The 26,287-nt window shown below is 30.5% G+C and overlaps 1 protein-coding gene across 2 annotated transcripts in view; it reads right to left on the reverse strand.

Moving 5' to 3' along the window:
- Window positions 1–2,256: 2,256 nt before the first annotated feature.
- Window positions 2,257–26,287, reverse strand: part of LOC107439872 (cytochrome P450 3A24) — a 39,308-nt gene continuing 15,277 nt past the window's right edge. Inside the window, exons 6-14 of one of the 2 annotated variants that reach the window (XM_016052608.4) lie at window positions 22,634–22,871; window positions 19,765–19,904; window positions 16,346–16,466; window positions 15,572–15,638; window positions 14,118–14,226; window positions 9,884–9,972; window positions 8,832–8,972; window positions 7,425–7,590; window positions 2,257–2,574 (exon numbers count right to left, since the gene is read on the reverse strand). In XM_016052608.4, coding sequence (XP_015908094.2) covers window positions 2,500–2,574; window positions 7,425–7,590; window positions 8,832–8,972; window positions 9,884–9,972; window positions 14,118–14,226; window positions 15,572–15,638; window positions 16,346–16,466; window positions 19,765–19,904; window positions 22,634–22,871 — 1,146 coding nt within the window. In that variant the 3' untranslated portion in view covers window positions 2,257–2,499. Of the gene's footprint in view, window positions 2,575–3,631; window positions 4,726–7,424; window positions 7,591–8,831; window positions 8,973–9,883; window positions 9,973–14,117; window positions 14,227–15,571; window positions 15,639–16,345; window positions 16,467–19,764; window positions 19,905–22,633; window positions 22,872–26,287 lie in introns of those variants that run through there. The other variant, XM_016052614.4, reaches the window with a different exon arrangement.

Genomic DNA, 26,287 nt, shown 5'->3' on the forward strand with positions numbered 1-26,287 from the left:
TTAGAGCGATGGAAACGAAACTCCTCACTTTAACGCCACGCAACAACTACCCTTCTAAGCAAATCGACTTTTTTTTGCACTCTACACATCGACAACAGCCCCACCTCACAGCTCCCATATCTAATTTGCGCATGCCCGTCCTTCTGTGAGTTTAAAGGTTAAGTTGCCACTATTTAATTTACAACCCTCGTAGTTGCCAGCATTTTTAGTGCTGAGGTAAGCTAAATACATTTTTAAGTTCAGAATTGATTAAAATTGACAATATAATAATAGCTTGTTTGAGAGATTTAGGGCAAGTTTATTATTAAAAATGTGCTTGTTTGTTATGCGAAATATTTTTGCGATGAAGAAATAAACTGATTCGAATGCGCATGAAAATATGTGTTTTCAGTAAACAAACAAACAAAAAATGAGTGCATGAATAAAACAGTTAAAAAGTTAATTGTGATTTAATTATCCCTCAAAACCACAAATGGTGGCAACTATACACCAAATTGTAAATACTGCGGTGTAATTATAGCTCACCGAATTTGGTATCAAAGTACTTAAAAAAATTGTTTGAAAGAATGCTCGATTTCAAATTAATGGCAAATCTAGTGTTCATATATACTTTAAAGGGTGTAGTTAAATTTTTACTCCTATAATGGAAAATATTACACGCTCATTCATACCATTCATGAATTATTTTTAACACCAATACGTTCTTAATTATTGACAATGCTTACGCCAAACTCATGCGTATTTACACCATTCCTAAACTATTTTCGTTTCAAAAAGCACCAATTTTAGGAAACTTAGTATATCATCAGTAGATTATTATTTACAATCGAGTACGATATTATGTGAATTTATTGTTTTCATTATCAAACATTTACCGAAACTGAAGTTCGCCTTTACAAAATGCAAGTATGTTTTTAGATAAGTGATAAGGGAATTATATTTAAAACTTTAATTTTCTGTCAATTGTATTAAAGAGTTTTATCATATTTTCTTACTATCCTCTTTTTTGTTGCCTTATTCGAATTCTTCCTAATATTAAATCGGTCTTAGGTGTATATTAGAACTAATTTTATTTAAATGATAAGTAAATGAATGCATCCTAAACTAAATGTTGCAAAAATAAATTTGCTGTGTAGCATTCCTTATTATGAATTTCAGTGTAACCGGATATAGAAGGCTTTACACCAAATAGTGTAAAACAAGACATATTTGCTGGTAAGATAAGCCAAAAAATGTTTCTATTGTACACAGTTTATCCAATTAATCGTTTAGGAGCATTTTTTACGACCGACTACTACTAGAAAGGTGAAAAAACGATGAATACAAATTTTTAACTAGCATGATTTCAAAAGCATGAAAAAGAATTCCCATCTATGCTTGTACTAACAATCCAGGTGTGCAGTCTTCAGGTGTTGAAGCTAATGGAAGGCTGGGATTCGATTTGGCAGATTATCTCTCTCGGCTAACCCACATGCAAGTAACTAAGCGGTTTCATAAAGTGGGCTTCTCGCTATTTAACAGCACTTAATAAGCGGTCACAATTAACAGATCCTATTATTTATGGTTAATTGGCTGTATTGCTTGAATATAGCAATTTAATAAATTGTTATTTAATCATTTTGTCGGAGAAATTTCTAACAGTGTAGACAAGTTTTATAGACATCTATTAAGAGCTATTAGGATTATCATATAGTAGCGAACAAAAAAAAAGTTCAAATATTTAATGTTTCGTTCCACTAAAAAAACTATATTGTGAATTCATGCCTTTTTCAAATATTAGATTCCTCTTGAACCTAAAAATTATTAGGAAATCTATATAGTTTGTCTAAAGTAAGGACTCCCCTAGCCATTCGTCTGTGGTAACGAGATATTTCAAGTGAGCGAAAATGTATTAGCCCGAAGAAAATCTACCCTCCCGGAAATGCGCTATTCTTAATGTCGTGTCAATTCAATTTTTTGAAGTGATCTATTCAGCAGACTTTGCGGTGGGGAGAGTTCTTACCATAGACAAACTATATTTGATGACACCCTATTTTCTTACCCTTTTATACGTACCTTAAGAACTCTGTGAGTAATAACACACTCTTCTAGTAATCTCCAAGTTCAAATTAATTTTATAATTTAAAATAAGATAATTTCCAAACTGTAAATTGACTTCATTTGTTGTACTCAAATTTTTTGAGCTATGCTAAATAGCTATTCAAAAATTTAAAAATACAATCATATTCTTTTGTTTCTATCACTCAACTGCGTAACTCAAAATGACTTATTTGTTTTATTTTATACAATATACAAAAGTTTTATACAAAAATTTTTCATTGGATCACTAGGTGTCTTAATAGAGAAATAAATAATCACATTTTACACACAAACATAGTAAAAAAGCTCCATACCACCACCAACAATTATTTTTGAACTATCGTTTCCAGTTTAATGAAAATTCAATGATATTTTATTGTTCATTTGATCGGTCATAATTTCTCCATTTTTCATCATTGTTCAAAGGGGAACTGCTTTTGTCCAAACTCCATATTTTGGATTTATCTGAGCTTGTCCCATTTTGAGAGTCAAATTCTAGAAACATTATAAATGATCATTTTTGGCATTTATTGGCAACTCTTTAGAATAAAATAATACTGCTAATAATTGTTATGGAAAATATTTTCTCTCTTATCACGAGACATCAAAGAATATTTTTAGTTTAAGTGGAAGATTTTTAAAATGTTCGTGTATGCTTTACTATGTTGATATTTATCGAATTACGTTTTCACATTCTTTTCAGAAAAATAAAAAACGTACTTGCTATTTTACTTAAATATCCTCCTAAATTAATAGAAGATAAAATAGAATATGGTTCTTAGAATTGCATAATTTTTTTCATTTTAGTTTTTCAAAAATTTAAAAAAAAAATTTTTTTTTTTTAATTCTTGACTTTTCTAACATTGCATTCTGCTTAGAACAGATACCTAAAATTTTTTAGACCAATACTTTGCAAAAGTTATTAATTTACAAAGTAAAAATCTTTCATTATTTATGTATGCTGTAAAATGTTGAAAGTGGAGTTATTTATAAAAAAAGAGAATGTTTTAGTGTTTTGTAATGACCACCCTTAATATATATTTTTAGTTCCTTTATTGTAAAAAAGAACACATCAAGGATCGTAAATTAATTTCCTAGCGAATCAAAAGCAAAATCGCTATAAAAATCAGTCGAATCACAAATCAGGATGGCGGTGTGAAAAGCATCAAAAGCACATTGGTGACACGGTGATAGTTAGAGGTATTTTTAATAATCACTATTCATCTCAATCAAATAGATTTTGATTTTTTTGTTCCTATTTTCTGATTAAGTAGTATTATAGAGTTTGATAGTGCTTCTGTTCGTCTAAACTCTAATTTAAGAACCTAAATGTATGTTCTTTTGTTTTCCTTTCAGGCAACTCAAAAAACATATATTTAGGTTATGAAGAAATCTGTATCTATTTTTCTATGATATTCGCTTTATTTTCTTTTTCTAGAGATAGAATGAAGAAATCCATCTAGTGTTTGTTTTAAAAAGTACTGAATCTATTTTTTTATTCGTGTGTATAGAAAATAGAAAAAAAGATTAAAAAATTTAAAAACACGATTACATTGTTTAAACTACTATGAAATGTTTTATTTTTCTTTCAAAGCATAATTTTGTTTCATATATTATACAGAACAGAGCACTACATTTTCATAACATATATTAAGCATTATAAAGAGTGACCCAAAATTCATGCAAGATCTGAATCTTGAACCTTTTATGTAATAAAATGCTGCCAACGAAAACGGTATATATGATAGTTTAGGATAATTAAAAAGCAAACAGCGCGAATTAACAGACTGTTCACAATAGCTCTTTTCGCGCTCACTTGGATTTTAGGTCGATTTTTTTTTTTAAATACTTCTTCACGTTTTTGATGATAAAATGTCATTTGACATAACCTTTCAGAAAAACTTTTCTAAATTAGACGAAATAGTATTTGATAATTTTTACAACTTAAATAGATTTTTTCTCAAAGTCAATAATTAAGTAAGTCACTACACATTTGTCCGTTTATAGGTTTTTTAAAATTGAATTTATTTAATTAACATAATTAAATAAATTAACATTTAATTTATTTTATTTAACATAAATAACAGGAAATAGTTATTTTTCAAAAATTTAAAAACAGAAACATGTATAATTCTAAGAAAATGCTGATTGATTTGGTATAAATTTATGAGAAAAAAATCACGCAACACGGATCGTGATTGAATGAGGCTTTTATATGTTTCGAAACATAACTGCCGAATAAAGTAAACCATCAGTGTATAAAAGACATATTTAGAGTTCCCCGCAAATTATGCAGTTCTCGTTGTTGGATCGTTTTTTTTAATGAATTTAGAATTGTTAATCCTTCTCGTGTTTTTAAGAAGACTGCTGTATCTACGGAATGTAGCCAAAAATCTCAATTAATCCACACTTACGAAGTTGAAAACTTGTATAAAAATTACTTCTTGCTTGAATTTTGGGGCAACCTTTAAAAATAATTAGTTCTATACAGTTATTTTAGAACACTTGTTTTAGTATAAATTCAAAGAAACTTCATTGTTCATTTGATCGTTTCCCAATTTACATCAATATTCAGAAGGAAACTGCTTTTGTCCATATTCCATATTTGGGATTTATTTGAAATTGTCCCATTTTTAAAGTGACATTCTGAAAACATAGTAAACGTTCATTTAGTTTAATAGTAACAATATGGCATACTATTTTGCTTTCGTTTTTGTAATTTTTTTATAATCTACCAACATAAATATTTTCTTAAAATATCGTTACATAAAAATTTTTGACCAAAAATCACACTGATTTTGAACAATATTTAACAAAAATCAGTTTTAGATATCTCATATAGAAAATAACCGTTTCTTTTCTAATCTATAATTTATTTAATTGGCCTAAAATTTGAATAATAATACTATTCGGATAGACACTTGAGGACATATTAGAATTGATTCAAAAGTGGGTATATGTTAAGAGTAAAATATTCTTAATATTTTGAATAATTATTAATTGCGCAAAAAAGAACATTCTTTGATTCAGATGCATGGGTTGAGTGATTAAATATTATCCTCAAATATATATTAAATAATTCGTATATTTGAGAGAAAGATTTCGCCGAGTATACTTGGTGGTGTACATAAAAATAGATAGAATGAATTGGATGGCCCACGTGATTCCAATGAGTGATGACAATGCAATAAAAAAGATGCTGCTTTTTAAACTCACTGGAACAAGAAAACGGGAATGGCCGTCGTTGAGATGGGCAGACTCAGTGGAGTCTAATTTTCTTGCAATGAAAGGAATTGGATACCAAAAATAAATCGGAAGTCATTATGGAGAAATCTTCAGAGGAAAGCATTGCCCCACATTGGGCTGTCTCGCCAACTATGATGATGATGATTATTAATTCCTGCTGACGATATTACAAGTAACGAAAGAGGGTGCTTTCTCTAAAAAAAATCATCCTACTGCGATAGGTTTGGATTCTTGACTTTCAAAATATGAGGCGGCTGCCGCTATCTAAAAAATAGGGTCCCTATAGTTTAGGTTGGAGAACAGTTCAAAGTTTGAGCCCCTTAATGTTATCCAAAAGGATATGGTGTACTTTGTGCTACGCAGACTAAAATGAAAAAACGAAAAACAAGTACAGACATGGACATACTATAGTTTCGGTTTTCTAGTCAAGAGCCTTCCTCTGTGTCTAAACATCAAATTTATTTTGAAGCTTTAGTTTTACGCTAAAGAACCGAAAATATAGTATTTTGTTTTATTTTATAATCGTCGTTGAACAGCAGACCCAATTTTTTGGTTAACGACTACTAATGTTAAACCCAGTAGCCTTGTAATTTTTAACCTAATCCAGATGACAAGGGAACTCCTGGATAAAGTATTGGGAGAAATTTGCCTTCGTGGAGAACTTTTTTATGCAACTAATTCGCATTTGCGTTACATGGAGAGGAAGACCATTAAAATCTCCCACAGTTAAGCCTGTTGGCAAAGGGACGCTAACCCATGATTCGTCTACCACTGAGGATATTTTACTTCGGTACTGTGGTCGGTGCACGCCGGATGTGGAATTCATATCGACCAGCCATTGCTGGGATTCGAACCTGGTTTGGAAGGCGAATGCTCTATCCCCTGAGCCATCCAAGACTATAGTATGTCAATTTCTCTTCTTGATTTGAGCTTTATTCAAGTTGTTTTTCATTTTACCCTTTAATGTTAATTTCACTTTTTGCTTATTTCGCCACGTCTGTGGAATTAAGGAGCTGAATGAACCTGTTTTTCCCAACACTTATAAAACTTGTTTTTTCAAAAACAATTTCAAGCAAAATGTATTTTTAATTGTTTATTATATTTTATCATTTGAATTACTAATTACTGCTTACGATTGCTCTTTCAATCGCTGTCTTACTTGTACAATAGGGACCATATCTTCCATATTAGGGCTACCCCCATATTTTAGGTTCAAAAATCCAAATCCGCCATCTAAAGTTCTTAATGTTCTAATTATTATTAGCTTAACATTAGCTCAAGCTTAATGTTCTAACTATTATTAACTGTACTAATTATTTAGAATATTTAAGATGAGACTCTCAAACCGTTAGTCCTAGTACACAAAAATCTGATCATCCTGTCAAAAGTTGTAAAGGTGTTATTTTTTTGTACATTATGATTATCTTCAAATGTATGCATCTGAAACTTTGCTGTTCCATTAAAAAATTAATACGCGTTTCAAAAACTGAATGAAGCAAATTAATGGTTGCTTAAAGTAATTATTCTGTATTCCAAAAAAATATGCAAGATTTACCTTTATGATCAACTTTAATACATATATAAAATCTCAGTAAAAAGATAGAGAATAGATACACTAACTAATTTTTTGGTTAGAAAGAACAAAAGCTTTTGCAAATATTATTGAGGTCAATAAAAGCTTTTTCAAACATTATGGAGGTCAATAAAAGCAAGAAAAGCACTTGGAAGCGAATGTTTCACTAAAGGAATAACTTTGATGATTTTAATACTCCCTTTGCTCTCCCTAATTTCAATAATCATGTGTTTTCTCACTTATATAACATTAATTTTGGCCCCTAATGTGCACTGGAGTTTAAAAATATATATTAAGAGGAGACACTTTTCATGGCAAATTTTGTTTCACTTCCAATGGTATTTCAAAATTTAGGTAAATCTAGAGTAAACGAAGAAGTTTCAAATTATGGCAGGGTATATCGTTTCCATTTTCATATTTCGAAAATAAATTTCAGTATTCATTGACTTTTACATTACTTATGTTGGTAAAGAAGAATTCGCCATGAAAGTCCTCTTAAGGGTTTGTACAATAAAGAAATACTTACATCTTCAGTTTTAGAACATCTTTTTAATGAATATTTTGATAATATTTGTGCGAGAGCAAGTTTTGCCTCCATCAAGGCAAATCTCATTCCAATACAATTTCTGGGACCAGCTCCAAATGGTTGGTAAGCAATTGGATTGATTTTATCTTTGTTTTCTGGAGAAAACCTAAAAAAGGTATTTTATAATTTCAATAACAAAATTATGACACTCATTTAATGTTGCGAATGATTGAAATAGGTGGACAATCACTTTGCTCGACAATATATATTAGGTTCAGTTACGTTTGCCCAGTATGCCCTACATCAATGTTTTTTTTTTAAAGTTCCACTGCTTAATATGCATTTAACCGATCTTGTATCCTTAGCAGATATTAAAATATCGAATAAATACCGACTAAGAAAATAATATTAAACTAGATATAACAAATATTTCACCAAAGCGACTACGTGATTGTCGAAATCCACCGGTGAAAGTCGACATTCTCTTGATTGCGGTCATTCATAACTGTTACCGGCAAAGTTTGAAACTCCAGCATTCTATAGAATGCCTAGGCATTGTATATAATGACGAATGTTTTTAGGCAAGGTATGAAATATGAGAAGCATTACATACTTTCTCCAGGCATTGTATATTATACCTAGGCATTCTAGAGAATGACAAATGCTATTTGCCTTGCTAATGCCTAGCCACGTGATATTCAAAACGAATCGTAAATGTATTTTATACTTGAGCGGTTTCTCATTTGGCATTCTATAGTTTTTCGGAGCTCCTGAAATTCAGCGAATAATTAGTGCATATTGAAACAATTTAACTAAATTCTTATGTAAAATAATGCAAAATCATGTTTTAAATGGATAACAAATGCGTTTAGACTATTATTAGAAGCTTAAAGGCGAATAATTGTGCAATTTCAAGGTAGTGACAGTATGGTGGCCAAGATGGCGGTTTGCTGCAATTAAATGTACTAGTGAAATGTCATTTCTTCATGACACATTGAATTGATTAACTTATCATAGCCTATTAAATATCAATCCTCTTTACTGATTTATATTAAAAAAATATTAACATATCTGAGGTCCTTCCATGGAACGATTGTGTGCTAGTACTACCTGAATTTTTAATGATTAGATCAATATATATTTAGGGTGTTTCGTTCATTTTTTGTGCAATGTGCAATTGTTTTAATAGCGATTTTTTTTAAAAAAATTTAAAACAAAATTTATTTAATAAAATTTATTCTGTTCATGAATTTTTAAGAGGATTCAGTGAAGTAATTTTAAAAGTAATTGCTTAATTTAAAAATAATTGCTTAGTTAAATAATTGTTATAAATTATTAATTGATAATAATTGCGTGTTTAAAATGCTTTAAAATATTTAATCAGAATAAAGGCAATAAAAAAAATACCTTTCAGGTCGAAATTCGGTGGGATTTTCCCAGTAATCGGGATCTCTGTGTAAATGATATACTGCAACCTGTATAGCAGCTCCTTTTTTAAATTGAATACCATTTATTTCACAATTTTCAGAAACTTCTCTATTTACAAACCTATAAATTAAATAGTTATGTTTGTATTAACAAGCAATTAATTAAATTTACAAAAGTGACACTTAAACTATTCTTTTCAGGTAAATACATCACAAATTTTAAGAAATCTCACAATAACAACAATATGATAGACCGGAATGGAAATCTTGTTACTTTTTCTAAAACCGCTCTCTTTAAAATATGGCTTATATATTCGCTTCAATTTTACATTTTAAACTGTATGTAACTTTGTCATTATTTGATATGTAACAAAACAGGCATATTTTCCCCTTTAACTCATTTTAGATCAACCATATAAATTTATAAAATGTGGTATTATTTTCATTGAAATATGCTTACATTACATTCATTAAGACACACAAAAAACTTGTGTATAAAAAATTATATTTTATTTAAGAAATAAAATGGGGCGTATAGGTACCATTCATCAAATCAATGATCATTTAGTTGAATGCTTGTTTTTTTTGCGAATTTTTTTTATTAACTGATTTGTAACTTTAATTCATCATAAAAATATAATGATAAATCTCAAAAGGAATAATTACACATTTTCAAAAAATTTCCTTTGTCAATAACCATTTTAAGTTAAAAAAACTTTTATAGATTAAAAAATTCTCTACAGAAAGTGTTTACTCCAATTGAATGACTCTTAATTTTTGGGTGCCTCAAGAACTCTTAACTTAGCAGAAAAATAAAAATAGTGAAAATGTTAATAAAAAATATTTATTAAATGGTGCGTTTGTGCACCTCTGGACGAAATTTTTTTAAATGCTCTCGTGATTGTTTTTAATATCTGATAGATTTTCAAAAGACTCTAATTTAAACTAAGAGAAACTAAACAAACAGCCATAGTTTTATTTTTTTGTCGAAATGTTGGTGATGAAATAAAGGATTGATAAGGAAATACTTACAAATGGACAGGTGGGTAGAGTCGAAGTGATTCTTTAAGAACTTGATCCAAGTATTGTAACATGTTAACTGAGTTATAGTCTAATTCTCCCTACAAAACAATACAAATTTCTTTTCATCAAATAAATCTATGGAACCAAATAATTCGAAAAAGTTTTTCAAATACTTAAAATTTAAGCTCATTTGTTCTGTATTTCAAAATATTTGGCTTTTAATAACATGACAAACAGGATTCGCTAAAATTGAATCGAACTGCAATATGCTTAAAAATTAATCAGACTGCTATACTTATTTTTTAAATAATCACTACTGGACACAAACTAGCAATTTTTAAACATTTGTAGTACCTTAAATATTAGAAAAAATAATTTTAAAAAAGAGCCACTGTTTTTCCCATAAGTTTGGTTTTTCAAAACAAGGTCGCTTGTTTCATTTAGGATTTGAATCCCTTTAAAAAATTTTCCATTTTTAAAAAAATTGCATTTCTCTTAAAGTTAATGAAATATTTATATTTCAAGATAATTTATTTACTTAAATTGTATTAACTACGTTAATGTCTAGTGATAAAACATAATTTTATTTTACAAATTTATAGTTATTTTTTTAACTAGTCATTTTTGCCAGTATACTTACTAATTCTATCTGGATAAAATACTAGTTAATAAATGTTTTGAATTCAGAAGTTGAATCAAAACAAAACAGGGCATAACTAATAATAATAATTGCAGAAGGAATAACCCTACCGATGTTAGGGAAGAAATAAAATCTTTCAATTTAATAAATATCGTCATGAAACAAATTATTTATATTAATTTTTTTTAAAGTTAAAGCTTTTGTGAGAGAAACTCATTACCATACAATCATAGATACTTAAGGGAGAAATAAAGAGGTATAATAAACTATGAATGTTCATAATTCAATCTAAACTATCACTAATCTAGCCAAATGCTTGAATTAAAATAAAGATAGAAGTGAAAAATGTCTTAGTGTTCCTAGCAATTTCGACTTTTTTTTAGTGATAATGGTTTTGTTTATTCGACATTTTTCCACTTTAGTTATTTTTCGTCCTTTAAAGTTTATCTTCATTAATGTAATATAAAGGCGTAATATTAAAATTTCGTTTGGGAAATACTGTTTTGAGCACGGCTCAAAAATTAAATTACTCGCCTGTGACATGCTTTTTTTACCCTTATATACCCGTAAGTAAATATGCAAAGATATTGCAAAATACTGATTAATCTCCCCTCAAATTTTGAAGAAATCTTTGGAAAGAAACCGAAGGAAATTTGCCCAGAAGGAAATTAAAAAATAAAATCGATTACATTTCATAAGACTTAAATATTATCGAATTCAATTTTCTAAATAAGAATTTATTAAACAAAGTTTTAATTTTTTTTTTCAAGTAATGCTTATATTTATTAAAAAAAAGTTTATAGTTACATTATTCAAACTCGCACATTTAGGGCTTAGTGTTAAAGTATTTGACATTTTTTTGAATAATTTGATTCTTACACTCATAAATATCAATTGTCATAATTATGTAATAATCAGAGTAAATAATTGTCTTCTTTTTTATACTAAATGTAGACTTTTCAAATGCTTTTCTTCTTGATTTAGAATTGCATGACTCATTTACTCTCTAATGTCCATGAAAATGTTATCTTCTTTTAAAATTAAATTTTCTTATATCTCTTGTTATCCTTAAAAATGGATTATGTATCAATAATAAAATTTCCTTCTTTTAGAAACTATGGAAGTTCATCATATAATATGCGCCAACTGCATCTATCTTTCTTTTTAGATCATACACTGAAGAGCCAAAAAAACTGGTATACCTGCCTAATATCGTGTAGGGCCCCTGCGAGCACGCAGAAGTGTCGCAACACGACGTGGCATGGATTCGATCAATGTGTGAAGTAGTGCTGGAGATAATTGACACCATGAATCCTGCAGCGCTGTCCATAAACCAGTGGGAGTAAGAGGGGATGGGGATATCTTCTGAACATCACGTTGCAAGGCATCCCAAATATGTTCAATAATGTTCATGTCTGGGGATTTTGGTGGCCAGCGGAAGTGTCTAAATTCAGAAGAGTGCTCTTGGATCCACTCTGTAGCGATTCTGGACGTGTGGGGTGTCGCATTGTCCTGCTGAAATTGCCCAAGTCCGTCGGAATGCACAATGGACATGAATGGGTGCAGATGATCAGACAAGATTCTTACGTATCCGTCACCTGTCAGATTCCTATCTAGACGTATCAGGGGTCCCATATCACTCCAACTGCACACACCCCATACCATCACAGAGCTTCCATCAGCTTGAACAGTCCTTTGTTGACATGTAGGGTCCATGGATTCATGAGGTTGTCTCCATACCCGTACACGTCCATCAGCTCGATACAACTGGAAACGAGACACGTCAGACCAGGCAACGTTTTTCCAATCGTCAACAGTCCAGTGTCGGTGTTTACGGGCCCAGGCAAGGCGTAAAGCTTTGTGTCGTGAAGTCAACAAAGGTACACATGTGGGCCTTCGGCTCCGAAAGCCCATATCGATGATGTTTCGTTGAATGGTTCGCAGACTGACGCTTGTTGATGGCCCAGCATTGAAATCTGCTGCTATTTGTGGAAGGGTTGCACGTCTGTCATGTTTAATGATTCTCGTCAATCGCCGTTGATCTCGTTCTTGCATGATCTTTTTCTGACCGCAGCGATGTCGTAGATTTGATGTTTTACCGGATTTCCGATACTCACGGTATACTCGTGAAATGGAAGTACGTGAAAATCCAAATGTCATTGCTATCTCGCAGATGCTATGTTCCATCTCCCGTGCGCCGATTATAACACCACGTTCAAACTCACTTAAATCTGTATAACCTTGCATTGTAGCAGCAGTAACCGATCTAAGAACTGTGCTAGACACTCGTTGCCTTATATACGCGTTGCCGATCGCAGAACTGTACTTTGATAGGCTCCATACCCCCTTTATTTGCATACTCATGCCTGTACCAGTTTTTTTTGGCTCTTCAGTGTACTTTAGCTTGTATATTATGCCACTTACTTTCTATTTTTAATGCATTTTAAATATGACATTGGAAATCCTCTTTAAAAAGGGTTCATTAATTTTTTCAGAAAAATATATTCCTTTTTATTTCAATGAAGCAATTATGCGCTTTTGATAGGATATTAAAAGTTTGCGAAATGCTCTCTGGAGGGTAAATTTAGCAATTTATTCAATTTGGTTTCAGTGTCAAATAATTGTGTTTACATAATGACTACAGTTTCTGTTGATACTTTCATTTAAGTACTTTCTTTTAAGTACATTTTTAGTAGTTTTTTTTAACGAATTTCGCAGTAAGAAATAGTTTTGTTCTAAAAGTATACTTATTGGATTTTGTAAATATGTTTTGAAATGCAGCCATTTTTTTCGAGTGAGTGCTCTAAACGTAATAATATAATGGTTGTATTACCTTCATTAAGAAAAAAATTTCACTAAAATAATTCGGATGTGATGAATATTTTCTTAATTATCATATTTTCTGATTCCTTATTTAATTCATAATAAAATTTTAATAAAAAATAGAGCGTTTTGAAACTTTATTTTGTTTTTGAAGTTTTTTTTATATAAATTTATTATTTTAAAATAAAAATGCCATGGAAATCAAGAGGTGACCAGTTTATAACGGCTTTTTTAAAAAAAATATTGAAAATTTTAAAAATAAAATCTAATTCCCTCCCTTCCCCCAATTTTTTTTTTTCTGTTACGATATGTCTCTGACTGTCAGCAAGAAGACTTGCTTGGAAATCACTTCATAGGAAAGGTCCACTTTGCACGACTGCCCTACCAGCGAAATAATTTGGGCCCACATTGGACCAATGTTTTAATGTAAACAGGGCCAATCTTTTTCAGATATTGGCCCTATACAGAATGTTTAGATTAACCTAATATTTTATATCCATTATTCAGCCAATATCGGCCCAATATAGTATTGTCCGTCCATTTCACCCTATATTTTACAGCCACTTTTCAACCAATAACCGCCTTATATAGAACTGTTATTGTCCAATATAAAAAAACATTCTAAGACCAATAATTAAAAATCTAGACATCAAAATATTGGCCCCCCCCCGACACATGTTCTTATAGCCCAACTGGGGCTAAAGTAAAATTGTTGCTAGGATGATTTGTGTGCAAAATAACTTTTTAGTTGGAAAAAAGCTTAGTAGATCTGATACTTACCTCTGATTTCAAAAGTTGGAGGACTTCTTTTCTGACTTTTTCTTGAACATCTGGGTGTTTAATCAAAAGATGAGTTGTGAAAGCTAAGGCTGTGCTTGTTGTTTCGTATCTAATTTTTGAAAAAAAGTATTTAGTTAAAATATTCATTACTTATAGTTATAATTATTGTATTACTTATAGTTAGATCATAAAAGTGCTGAATATCAACAACTAAATATTCATTTTGGTGAATGTGAGAAATACTTACTACAGCTTATTCGATATTTTAATACTTTTTTTGATATTTAAAATATGAATAAACTAATATCAGAATAGATTAAAATTTTTAAAAAATGGTCGAAAATAATGGTCAAAGGCTCATTATTACTGCCGGTTTAATAACTTGATTTATTCAGTCATTATTAATTACCAGGTGTTTTGGTAAATGTTCACATTAAGGGCCCTCTTCCGGTAAATAATGAGCAAATGACAAGGCATTGTCAATAATAGATTGTTTTCTATAGATTGTCAATAATAGATTGTTTTCTATAGATTGTCAATAATAGATTGTTTTCTATAGATTGTCAATAATAGATTGTTTTCTATAGATTGTCAATAATAGATTGTTTTCTATAGATTGTCAATAATAGATTGTTTTCTATAGATTGTCAATAATAGATTGTTTTCTATAGATTGTCAATAATAGATTGTTTTCTATAGATTGTCAATAATAGATTGTTTTCTATAGATTGTCAATAATAGATTGTTTTCTATAGATTGTCAATAATAGATTGTTTTCTATAGATTGTCAATAATAGATTGTTTTCTATAGATTGTCAATAATAAATTGTCTTTTTACAGTCATACAGAGCAACAGAGTTATGGTATTAGGAGAGAGAGATAAATTTTAGAAGAATATATTTATAAAATTAAATTGATTAAAAAAATCCATTGTTTTACAAATGCTTACAATCGCAATTATTAATTAGTACAATAATTGTTTCTTCTAGGAATATGGTGATACCCGCAAGAATTGGAAAAAAAAACCCAGTTTAAAACTTTTGACCGATTAGGGCTTAATCTTCTATGTTGCAAATAGATCCATATCTTCGTACACATTAAAAAATCTTTGCTTATTTTCGAAAAATACGTTTTTTTTCATCTGATTCTGTGCTTTAAATTATACTTCATTCAATAACCATATTTTAGGTGTATCTTTTATTCTATTGGCAGTGCGTTAAAATCCTAAGATTAAGGCAACAGCTATTTAGAGCGTAATGATTTCTAATCAGAACCTCTTGAAGACTAATAGACTTCCCTCCAAGAATATGCGTATAAAGAGTACGTATTAATGGGATATGTACCAAGCCATGATCACATCATGGGTGTCATACCATAGGCCAGGAAGGGAAAGTCTCAGGTATCATGGTCCTCAATAATTAGAAAGATAAACTGAATAAAAAATCAATTCTTACGCTGCAAGAAAAAACAACACAGAATTATCCAAAACATCCGCATCACTTAGTTTCTTAGATATCTTCCCTGAAAGAAAACATAGACCAATTATACAGGGTATTATTAATATTTTTTAGATAATCTATAGATGGGATAGGTTTCAATGTAATAACACTGGATCTGACATTCAACTAACCGATTAATTGACTACAACGTGACTGAGTGCTTCTAATAGGGGTTAAAGGGGGAACTAACTTTAATGAACGCTAATTTTGTTTTAAGAAGGATTATTGTCAGTTTCAAATTTTGTCATAAAACATGATTTTTTGCTTGGTGCATAGAGTATATTATACACGTAAAGTCGGTAGTGAGTCTCCACCGATTTGATGATGGTACACTAGCCGACTTTACCTCACAGAAAAGCTGATACCCTTAGATTCAAAAGAATAGCATTTGTAGGGATCATTGATTTATTTATTTTCTTGATCATATATCATAGAGTGGAGTTTGTCGACTATTATCTTTTCAAGATGAATCTTTTAATATTTAATTATAATTATTTAGCTTTTAATAGCATAAACGATTAAACAAATAAAAGTTTACTCTCATCCTTAAAATTAATCTGGTTTCAAATTCTAAATATTATTTTGAAAAAAAAAAAATTCTTCTTATTTTTTTTTGATTTCTCATCTTAATTCTGTCAAAACTGTTATTAAATTTGCATCTATACTTAAAATTGAAACTCCGATGTATGTCTAAGAACTGGTAAGGTTTTAAAATAATATGTGTGTTACCTTTGTTTCCCTTGACTTCGACTTCTTTTTCATCACTTGCAGTTAAATCATCTGCTGTAACAGAGTCTCCGTCAGTACCCTCAGCATCCAACATAAGCTGAAGAAGATCAGGTCTGGCTTTCTATAAATACTTATATAAATTAATATCGAATAAATTTTATTTATATAAATATAAATATAATTAAATTATATTTATTTATATTATATTTATATAAATATAATATATTATAGTTATATAAATATAAATATAATATAAATATATTTAATAATCGAATAAATATTTTCATATAAATGTATGATGTATTTTTAAAAACAACATCATTTCGTATATTATTTAAATTAAGAATAAAAACAAAGTACAATTAATAATATCATAATTAGATAAAAAGTTATTTTCTAATAATTGTCTTTAGGTAAAACTATTATAATCACATAAAGCTCATAGAATTTTTTTAAAATAATAAAGCAAAAAGTGTTTTTTCATATTTAGCTAACTATTAAAAAAAAATAAGAATTTGCATTCTTAAACTACGCGGTGGTCGAATGTACAAAACTTTTAAGTTATTAGAAACCTTTAATAATTCTTGAGCAATATTTGAATTTTAGTCCCGTTTAAATGGAATAGTAGTTTTTAGGTTGTTAATGTAAAAATTGAGAGACAGAGTGTTTCGTAGTGAATAGCTTTAATATATTTTTATACCTCTCGTCAAATGTCTCGTAAATATAGTATAGAAGTCACAAATTAATATTTGAACAAGTAAAAAACAATTTTTATTGTTGTTGCTGACGTAGGCCATAAAAGCAAGGGGTGAGATTGTTCTTGTTTTCCAGTGGTGCCATCTATGGCCAAGAATTCGACCGCACCCATACGTCATACCCGTTTATAGGTCGGATTCATCCGCAGATCATAATTTTGACCTGAACCAGAGAACGATGAAACTCCAATTTAGTACCCTCAGAGGTATGGGAAGATGGAGGATTTTATGTCTCGACAGATTTAACATGCACCTTCGGATGGTTGGATTCCCGTTCTGCCAACCAGGCTGCAATCTATACTAGTTAAAGGCCTATATAAATTAATGACCCTTAATATGTGTTGAACCTAAGATCATTGTAATTATTTACACCAGAGGTCGCCAAAGTGGTCTATATAGACCCCCAGGGGTCTTTTTAACATAAGCGGGGGTCGATCTAAGCCAGGGGGTCGAATGGGGGTCGATCAGCACCGGAAGGGTCGATTGGTCGAAGGATTATCAGTATTTTTCAGATATGTGACAATTAGAAATAAAAGAAGACTTGGAAATATATACAGGTAATCTTCATAAATTGAGGGACAATTTTAAACTGCGTTTTGTTGATTTGGAAAACATTGACATCCCTGAGTGGATTATTGTGCCATTTTCTGCTCAAATTGAAAACGTGGACATCAACCTGCAATATGAGCTTGCTGAATTATTATGGGGATTTGAAGCAAAGACGCTTTTTAAAAATTTAACAGTAAGCAAATTTTGAACAAATATAAATATAATGCAAAAATATGTAAGACTTTACGAAATAGCTCAGCCATTTATGATAGCATTTCCAATTTCCTGTATGGTTGAAGCCGGTTTCAGTCACGTAAATTCAATCTTATCTAAGAACAGAAATAAGTTAAATGTGGAGTTTCGAGGGGATTTAAGATTAAAATTGATCAATTTTGATCCCAATATAACGAACCTTGCAGAAAAAAAAGCACCAGGCACACCCATGTCATTGATTAAGAAGCAATAAATCAGTAGTTACTTTACTTATTATTTCTACTTACTTATAATTACTTATTATTTCATAAATATTAAGGTATTTATATTTCGACATTAATATATTTTTCATAAAACTATTGTTACACTATGTACTATTACTTTAATAAATGTTCAAAATCATAAAATAAATGTACAAACACAGTATCTAATAGAGTTTTATTTTAACTAAACAGAAAACTACTTTTACGGGGGTCGATGGAAATTTCGAAAAATTATGTAGGAGTCGATGAACAAAAAAGTTTGGAATCAAAATTTACACCATTCAGTGAAGGAATATTGCATTCAGTACCTGTAATCTGCTGCATAGGGGAGATTTTTAGAAAACATTCTAAATTTTCAGTGGCACACTAATTTTTGAAATCAATTCAATTAAAATCCATGACTTCGCCTTGTAATAATTATGCTTAGTGTTTAACGGGGAAAATATATAAAAATAAATGTCTAATTTGTTTTAAACATTGAAAAGCCTAACCATTTTTTGCTATGCACAGTGCGCAAAATTAAAAACGGACCACCCTGAAAAACTTTTAATCTGATGCTCGGATCTCCACGTTTCAGGACTCCATCTTAATGGTTCGAGGAGGTGTCCTTAAATATGCTAATTAATTCCAGACTATATTTTAAGTTACGAAATCAGGCACAAAAACGTGCTTTCTCTGAATAAATATTCTATTTCAATGGATTCGGATTTTTGACAACCAAAATTTATCCATTTCTAAGACATACATTTGGAGGTGTAACATTTAACATGTAGCATAATGTTAAATTTTTGTGTTATGGTTTGACTGGGCACTTGACAGATGGTTAAAGATTTTACTTCTGAGCTGCTGAAATAAAATAAAAAGTTTTTAAGGTTATTTTAATTCAAATATTTAAAACAATATTGAAATGTAGACTGTAGACTTGGTTTTTGGTTACTTATTTTTCTTAAAAGTATAATGATGCTCTGTGTTAATGTTGAATTACAGTCGAATCTCGGTTTAACGAGCCCCTATTTACCGAATTTTGCGATTGTACGAATTTTATGAAGTTAATGAAGCAGGAAACAATGAATAGCGACTCTGACACAAAAGTCAATAGTAAGGAGTCGCCAATGAGAACAGTTACTTTTTCTGATGCTTTGCATGATTTGGAAACAGTGAAAACTTACCTAATGCAGTAAATGAAGGAGTATTTTCTTTTCTTCGTCGAAAAAGAACTTTTTAAAGTAAGAAAATCGAGGAAATAAGCAAACCTTACACACGAAATGCTTTAAAATTTCAGATTAATAAGCGCGTAATCATTCGCTGTATTTTAAGTTCCTGAATAAAACGTGTATTTGCTTAGTGAAGATGTTCGAATATTCCATCAGGTTAGTCAATTTTTTCTTTTATTTTGCCCCCGATATTACGAATTATCCTCGATTTAGCGAATAATATTTTGGTCCCTATGAATTCGTTAAATTGGAGTTCGACTGTATCCCAATAATTCGTGCATAATTTTTGCTTCATTGTAGAATTGTTTTCAATTTGCTTCATATTGTTGATAACAGCTGCTTAAAATAGCATCCACTTACGATGCAAAATAATATCTATTGCAAAATACAGTTCCTTCAAAAAAAAAAAAGGGTATAATTGGTACCTGTTGATTTTTTCTTCTTGTGGCAATTACTTCTTTCACATTTCCAATAAGTTCAGTTATAGGATTCGTTCCTTGATTTACAAAAATTAATCTCAATCTTCCCAATCTAATCCAAAGTGATGATAAACTACGGAAACTGACTGAAAATAAAAGAAAATATTTGTTGTTTAATATGTGTCGTATCATGAAAACTATTTTATGAATGAATCGCTATTTAACACTGTTAAAAATTTCTCAGAGAAAATGACTAAATAACAATCTATTTAATTGTTATTTTAACATATTTAACTTACCATACAGTCAAGTAACTATAAATAAGATGGTAATGAAACCATTAACAGTGAGAAAAATCGTTTATTAACTATTTAACTAAAACGGTTAAATAACAAGAGTTTTATTGCATCAACTAAGCTCACTTAATGAAGCAACTGAGATAGAAATCTGTCAATCTCATGAACAACAGAACGGGGATTCGAGTCCCAGCGTTGACCCTTTAACACACATAAAGAATTTCCGGAGTCCTGCACTCTCCAATGCCCATTATCTAACGAGCTCCCATGTCCACTTAAATTTCTTTTCTTAAGGTTTTCAAACCATGGTAGCTGTAAATGGTTAAAAAAAACTTATAGTTTTGTATTCATGATTTTATAACCATACTAGCTGTAAACGGTTTCAAAACCGTAAAGGTGAAACTTTACGGTTAATCGGGTGGACAGCCGGTTATTTTACCTTAATTTTAGAATGAAAATCCCAACAGTGTAACATTTAAAATCTAATTCAAGAAGCATTTTTTGGTATGAAGCATTTTAAGTGATTTTTAATAATCTCATGATTTGTAATAAAAAGATGGCAGTAATAGAATTCAATAGTAATAAAATTTCTTAATCTATGAAAAAAAAGAAAACTACAATAACAGAAATATCGGCTCATCAACTTGACAACAAAATTTTCTATTTTTTAATCAGCTAAACGTTTGAAAATAAATTGAAAAGTTTCAAAAGTGCTTAAATTTTTCTTGTTTTTAATACACTGTAAAAATAATCAATCAAATTTCACGAAATTTACTTCATTTTTGACGAAACTGTTTATTAGGAAATCCTTAAAATTTTGACAAATTGAAGAAATTTTTATCTTTACTTAATTGATAGAAAAAGGTTTTCGCAAAAAGCATTAAGCTTAATGCGAAAACTAATTAATAGAATTGATTAAGAAATACAACAAAGAGTAAAAATAATTACGAATTTTCTATTATTATCCGCATTCGATCCTGGGAAGCATAAGTTTGACTAAAGTAAGAACTTCCCTAGCCATTCGTCTGCACCCGTGGCGGTGACTATGGTAACGAGGTATAACTATTTTAAGTAGGGGTGTGGGATCATTGTTTAGGACATGGGGTTGGTGACAGAATCTTTTTCTTCGGTCTATTAGTTAGCCTTAGAGTGAAGAGAAGCTACCCTCCCTGAAATGTGCTATTCTTGTTTCCATAGCAGCCTCAGACTTTGTGTCGGGGGTAGTTCATACCGTTAACAAATTATACTTGACTAGTGCCTGTAGCATTTCTCCATACCGGTTGACAAATCACCAACCGGTTGACATAGCAGTTCCTTGAGAACTTCCAGACGACAATGACATGAAGTATGAGTGAGGAAGCAGCTACGTCAGAAATTAGGCGGTTCTGCGAAGAAATAATGACCAAAATTAGCAAGTTTGTCACAACAAAAATTTCCGCCATGATTTCCTCAAAATATTCAAGTACTTTTTTCTAAAATCGTGAATTTTTCAAAATAATACACGATTTACCCGATAATTGTTTAAAACGTGAGATTTTTAAATTTTTCTCATACATTTTAGCAGAAATTGAAACTTCGAAATTGACAATGCATAACTGATGTAACATTTCAGAGAATTGATGAATAACAAAATTAGTTAAAAAAAAGTGTTGTGCCAAGCACGAGACTTAATAATGATTAATACCATGATTCCAAGTAAAGCAAAAAGAAAACTTAGTTAGGCCCGGAAAATTTACTGGCAACCCAGGCTATTGCTGAGGACATCTAAAAACCATTTGAGTTGAAAATCACATATCAATATTAGCAAACAAGTTATTGATGAACAACGATTTAATTAACGAGAATAATTTAAAAATGGAAAATTTTTTACCAAAATTCTCTTTGTTTGAATAAAAATATTTTTCATTATCTCTTTCATATGCTTTTATTTTATTATCTGTAGTGTATTAAAAGTTAACTGTACATTAGATAAACTGTGTTGTATATTACATGTAACAAAATTTGCACTTCTAGATCCAGCCTTTTTGAGAAGGTACCTGGCCAAATTATTAGACGTAAAATCTTAATTATCAGATGATACTAAACAGCTTTATAATTGCTACGCGGCTGAAACCGGTTTGCAATCGCTTACGTCCGTGTATTAATTGTTTAACATTGTAATACGATACGTTAAAAACAAATACAAATCGGAAGTATATAAAAAATCTCTCCAATAAAAACCCATTACATGCATGTTTAAATAAAAAAGTATCGCGTATAAACTCATGCAAAACATACAATTATTAAAACACTAAAGTGCGTTTAATAATTCCGTCTAATTATTATAATATACTAATATAATACTTGATATAATAATTATTCTAAATTTATATAGTATATCGTCGAATTTGCCCAATCGTCGAATTCATATTATATATCGTCCAATTTAACCAATTGATACACGAACGCAAGCAAATTCAAACCGGTTTCAGTCGCGTAGAAATAATAAAGCTGTATAGTATCACCTGATAATTAAGATTTTACATAAAATATTATAGTGCGTCCAGGGACTTTCTGTAAAAATGAAACATAATACATACCTGCTAGAATAATGAGAGGATTTCTAATATCTCCAGAAAAAAGTGCTTTAGCTGCTCTTAAGAACGGATCTTTCGGATTATTCTGTACATCAGTTTGTATTCCAAATGCTGTTCTACCAACAACATCCATTGTCAAACCTTGATATAATTTATAAATATCAAAATGTTCATCCGCTTTGCATTTCTTATCAATATTAATCATCAAGGACTGAATTGCATCATTCATTAGTGGAGACATCTTATGAAAAAAAAAATCGATTATTTTACATAATAAATATCATTTTTTTAAAATTGAACATCATTTAAGAGAGCAAAAAATATCACTTATAAAAGAAGTGCACTGTTAAAAATTTTGAACCATGTTGCACCAGATATTCGTATTAATTTGCGGGGTACATAGAATGGAGATTAATTTTACCATATTTTGGTATTTTCACTAGTTCCAAATATCAGAAGAAAGTTACACTAAAAGTAGGTGGTTTGCAGAAACAAAACACCTATTTTTATTATTTCTTTCTTTTCTTTCATAAAAGCAGAGGAAGGTTGCACCATTATTAGGTACTATTTTAAAAGTGCTCAAATGCAGGTCAAGGTTGCTATTTACCGTAACAAAACTATTTAACTTAAGTAGGTTATTTTATGATATAAATCTCTAACCATTTTATACCACCAACCAAATTTAAAGAGGCAACGTAAAAGAAATGACGGTAGATACCCGCTTTGCCCCGATACATTTTTATACTAACTTTTCTGTATTTTTGTATAGATGGTAAATAAATACAAGAGAAAAACAGAACAGGCGACCAGGTGTAAAACGGTCATGAAGAATGCAATGAAGGAATCTGAGACCACTTCTGCGGCTTCTAAAAAGTATGGTATCCCGCTTTCCACTCTACGAAGACATCTGAAAAGTTGCAGTAAAAATCTTCGACGATATCGAAGAGTATTCAATAATGAGCAAGAAGCTGAGTTATTGGAATCAAGTCGATTATCTTTTCTACGGCTAAACTAAAAATGAATTTTTGAAACTACTCTATGAGTATGCAGAACGCAATAATATCGTTCATCCCTTTAGGAACGGTAGTGCTGGAAATGATTGGTATTTGGGTTTTAAAAAACGACTAATTTAGTTGTTAGACAACCAGAGCCAACATCAATTGCAAGAGCACGAGGTTTCAATCGATCTCAAGTTAACAGATTTTAATATTTGTTGGAAAGAGAAATTGATGAGGATGACATTGATCCAACAAGAATATACAATATGGATGAAACTGGCATTCATGCATCTAGTAATAAATCTCCGAAATTTTTGTCAAAATCAGGGAAAAAACAGGTGGGTGTAATTTCAAGAGCGGAAAGAGGAAAATCGACGACTGTTATCTGCTGCTGCAACGCGGTTGGATTTTTATACCTCCATTTTTTATTTATGGTAGAAAAAGAATGGTTGGTAGATTGTTAGAAGGAGCACCCCCTGGTTCCCTTGCTACTTGCACTGACAACGGATGGATTAATGGACCGAAATTCCTAGATTGACTTCATCATTTCGTCGAGAATACCCGTCCAACTCTTGAGAAGAAAGTAATCTTAATATTAGATAACCACGAATCTCACAAATATATTGAGGCCCTTGAATATGCTAGAAAAAATAATGTAATTTTGGTATCGCTGCCTCCTCATACACATGCAACCTCTGGACTGTTGCGTTTATGGACCGTTCAAAACATACTTTGAACAAGAAGTTTTAACTTTTCAACGAAGCCATGTAGTTAGAATAATTACTCAGTACGACGTAGCTTCACTTGTTGGAAAAGCATACTTAAAAGCAGCTAGTGCACAAAATGCTGTTCAAGGATTTAAATCCTCAGGAATATGGCCCACGAGCCGACTCATATTTAGTAATGCTGACTTTTTGCCAGCTAGTCTGACAGACAGGGCTGAAGTTATTGAAAACACCAACGATGGACCATCGCAGATCCAATCTACTGATGCTGGTCGTCTTTCTAACAATTCTGATTGCTCTACTTCTACACCTGTATTTGAAAACGTGGATCACAATTACTCTCAAGCTTCAGGGATTTCGCTACGTCGCACAAACGGAGAAGCTTCGTATGATCCAGCTGTTGAAGATGATCCTTCATGCTATACGACAACTAGTGACAATTCATTTCAACCAGTAGAAGAGCCATTGACACCTCATGTGAAGCCTTTGGATATTAGACCGCTACCAAAACCTACTCCGAACAAAACTAGTCGTAAACGTAAAACTCAAAGAGCTGAAGCCTTAACAAGTTCTCGATTTAAAAATATGCAAATAGAAAAGGAAGAAAAAGAGAAACGTCTTAGAAACAATGCTGCTGTTAAAAAAATGTAAAAAAAAATCTTTCTTCGACAAGTAAGTCAGGTAAAGCTAAAAAATAAAGAGCTTCAAAGAAAAAAATTGTAAAAGAGTATTTTTGCCTTGTTTGTAGGGGGCCTTATGAGGACCCACCGCTAGAAGATTGGATTGAACGTGGAGACTGCAAAGACTGGGCTCATGAAGCTTGCACAACTCATTCAGGATGAGGGTCTTATTTTTGCGAACTATGTCAAGAATAACAAATCATAATTTGAGACTGATAAAATAAGTCTAAAATTGTTATCTAAATGTAATTTTTATCGTTTATTATACGTGTGATTAAGGTCTCATTATTAATGTTTAAGAAAATTAATATGCGCTTGTATTTGTAAAATCTATGGTGCTTGTCCACTTTGCCTGAACGGCTTACCCGCTTTAGGCCCCTTGTAGGGCAAAACGGGTTTTTTCAGTGTTTTTTATTTTTGATAATAAATAATCATAAAATTTAAAATAACGCAATAATCATTTTTTATTTTAAAGTTCAAGATCTCTCTTAAGAAATAAAATCAAAAAAGCTGCGATAAAAGCCCAAAAACTGCAACTTTTGAGAGTTTATTGTTGACCTACCCGCTTTAGGCCACCCTCCCCTATGCAAAGCTGATTGTGTTCCAATGAATTTATTATTCAAGCTCTGAAATTCAATAAAAAAAGTTATTGTAGCTTAAATTTTATTTAAATAGAAAAGTATATTGCACAAATAATGAATATTCTGTGATACATAACATCCATAAAATTCAGAAATACCTACTTTTAGCGTTTCCACCCTTTGAGAAGTATCCCATTAAGTAAATTAAAAATACCTTTTTTAACCCGAATTTGATTGAAGAGTTTATGATTTGCTGTTTCAGAATTTATCCAGAAGTATGTGCTTATATTGTATGCGTATAATAATAATAACAATATTAAAATTTGTAATGAACTTAAAAAGTTTTACAGGTACTTTTAAATTGAATACTTTAAAATGTATAAATCATATTAATCAAGCTAAGTATTTAACTTTATTTTTTGAATATTTTTCCTCGGTTCTTTTGGTTGTATTTTTTTAATTTACATAGTTTACATGCACGTAGTTGCATTAAAATTGCTCACTTTTAAATTTAAAAGCATAAAAAAATTCCTTTTCAACTATTTTTCCTTTCGAATTCATTTAATTATTGTTCATTTAAATTATTTTCATGACTCTGAATTATCGTGTTTTTAATTTTGTACGAAACATCAAAACCTGCTTAATGGCCTTATGTAAACTGAATGCGTCTGCA

Source organism: Parasteatoda tepidariorum, chromosome 11 (assembly GCF_982258835.1).
Source record: "Parasteatoda tepidariorum strain Cologne lab strain chromosome 11, Ptep-v5.0, whole genome shotgun sequence".
In the NCBI taxonomy this organism is placed as follows: domain Eukaryota; kingdom Metazoa; phylum Arthropoda; class Arachnida; order Araneae; family Theridiidae; genus Parasteatoda; species Parasteatoda tepidariorum.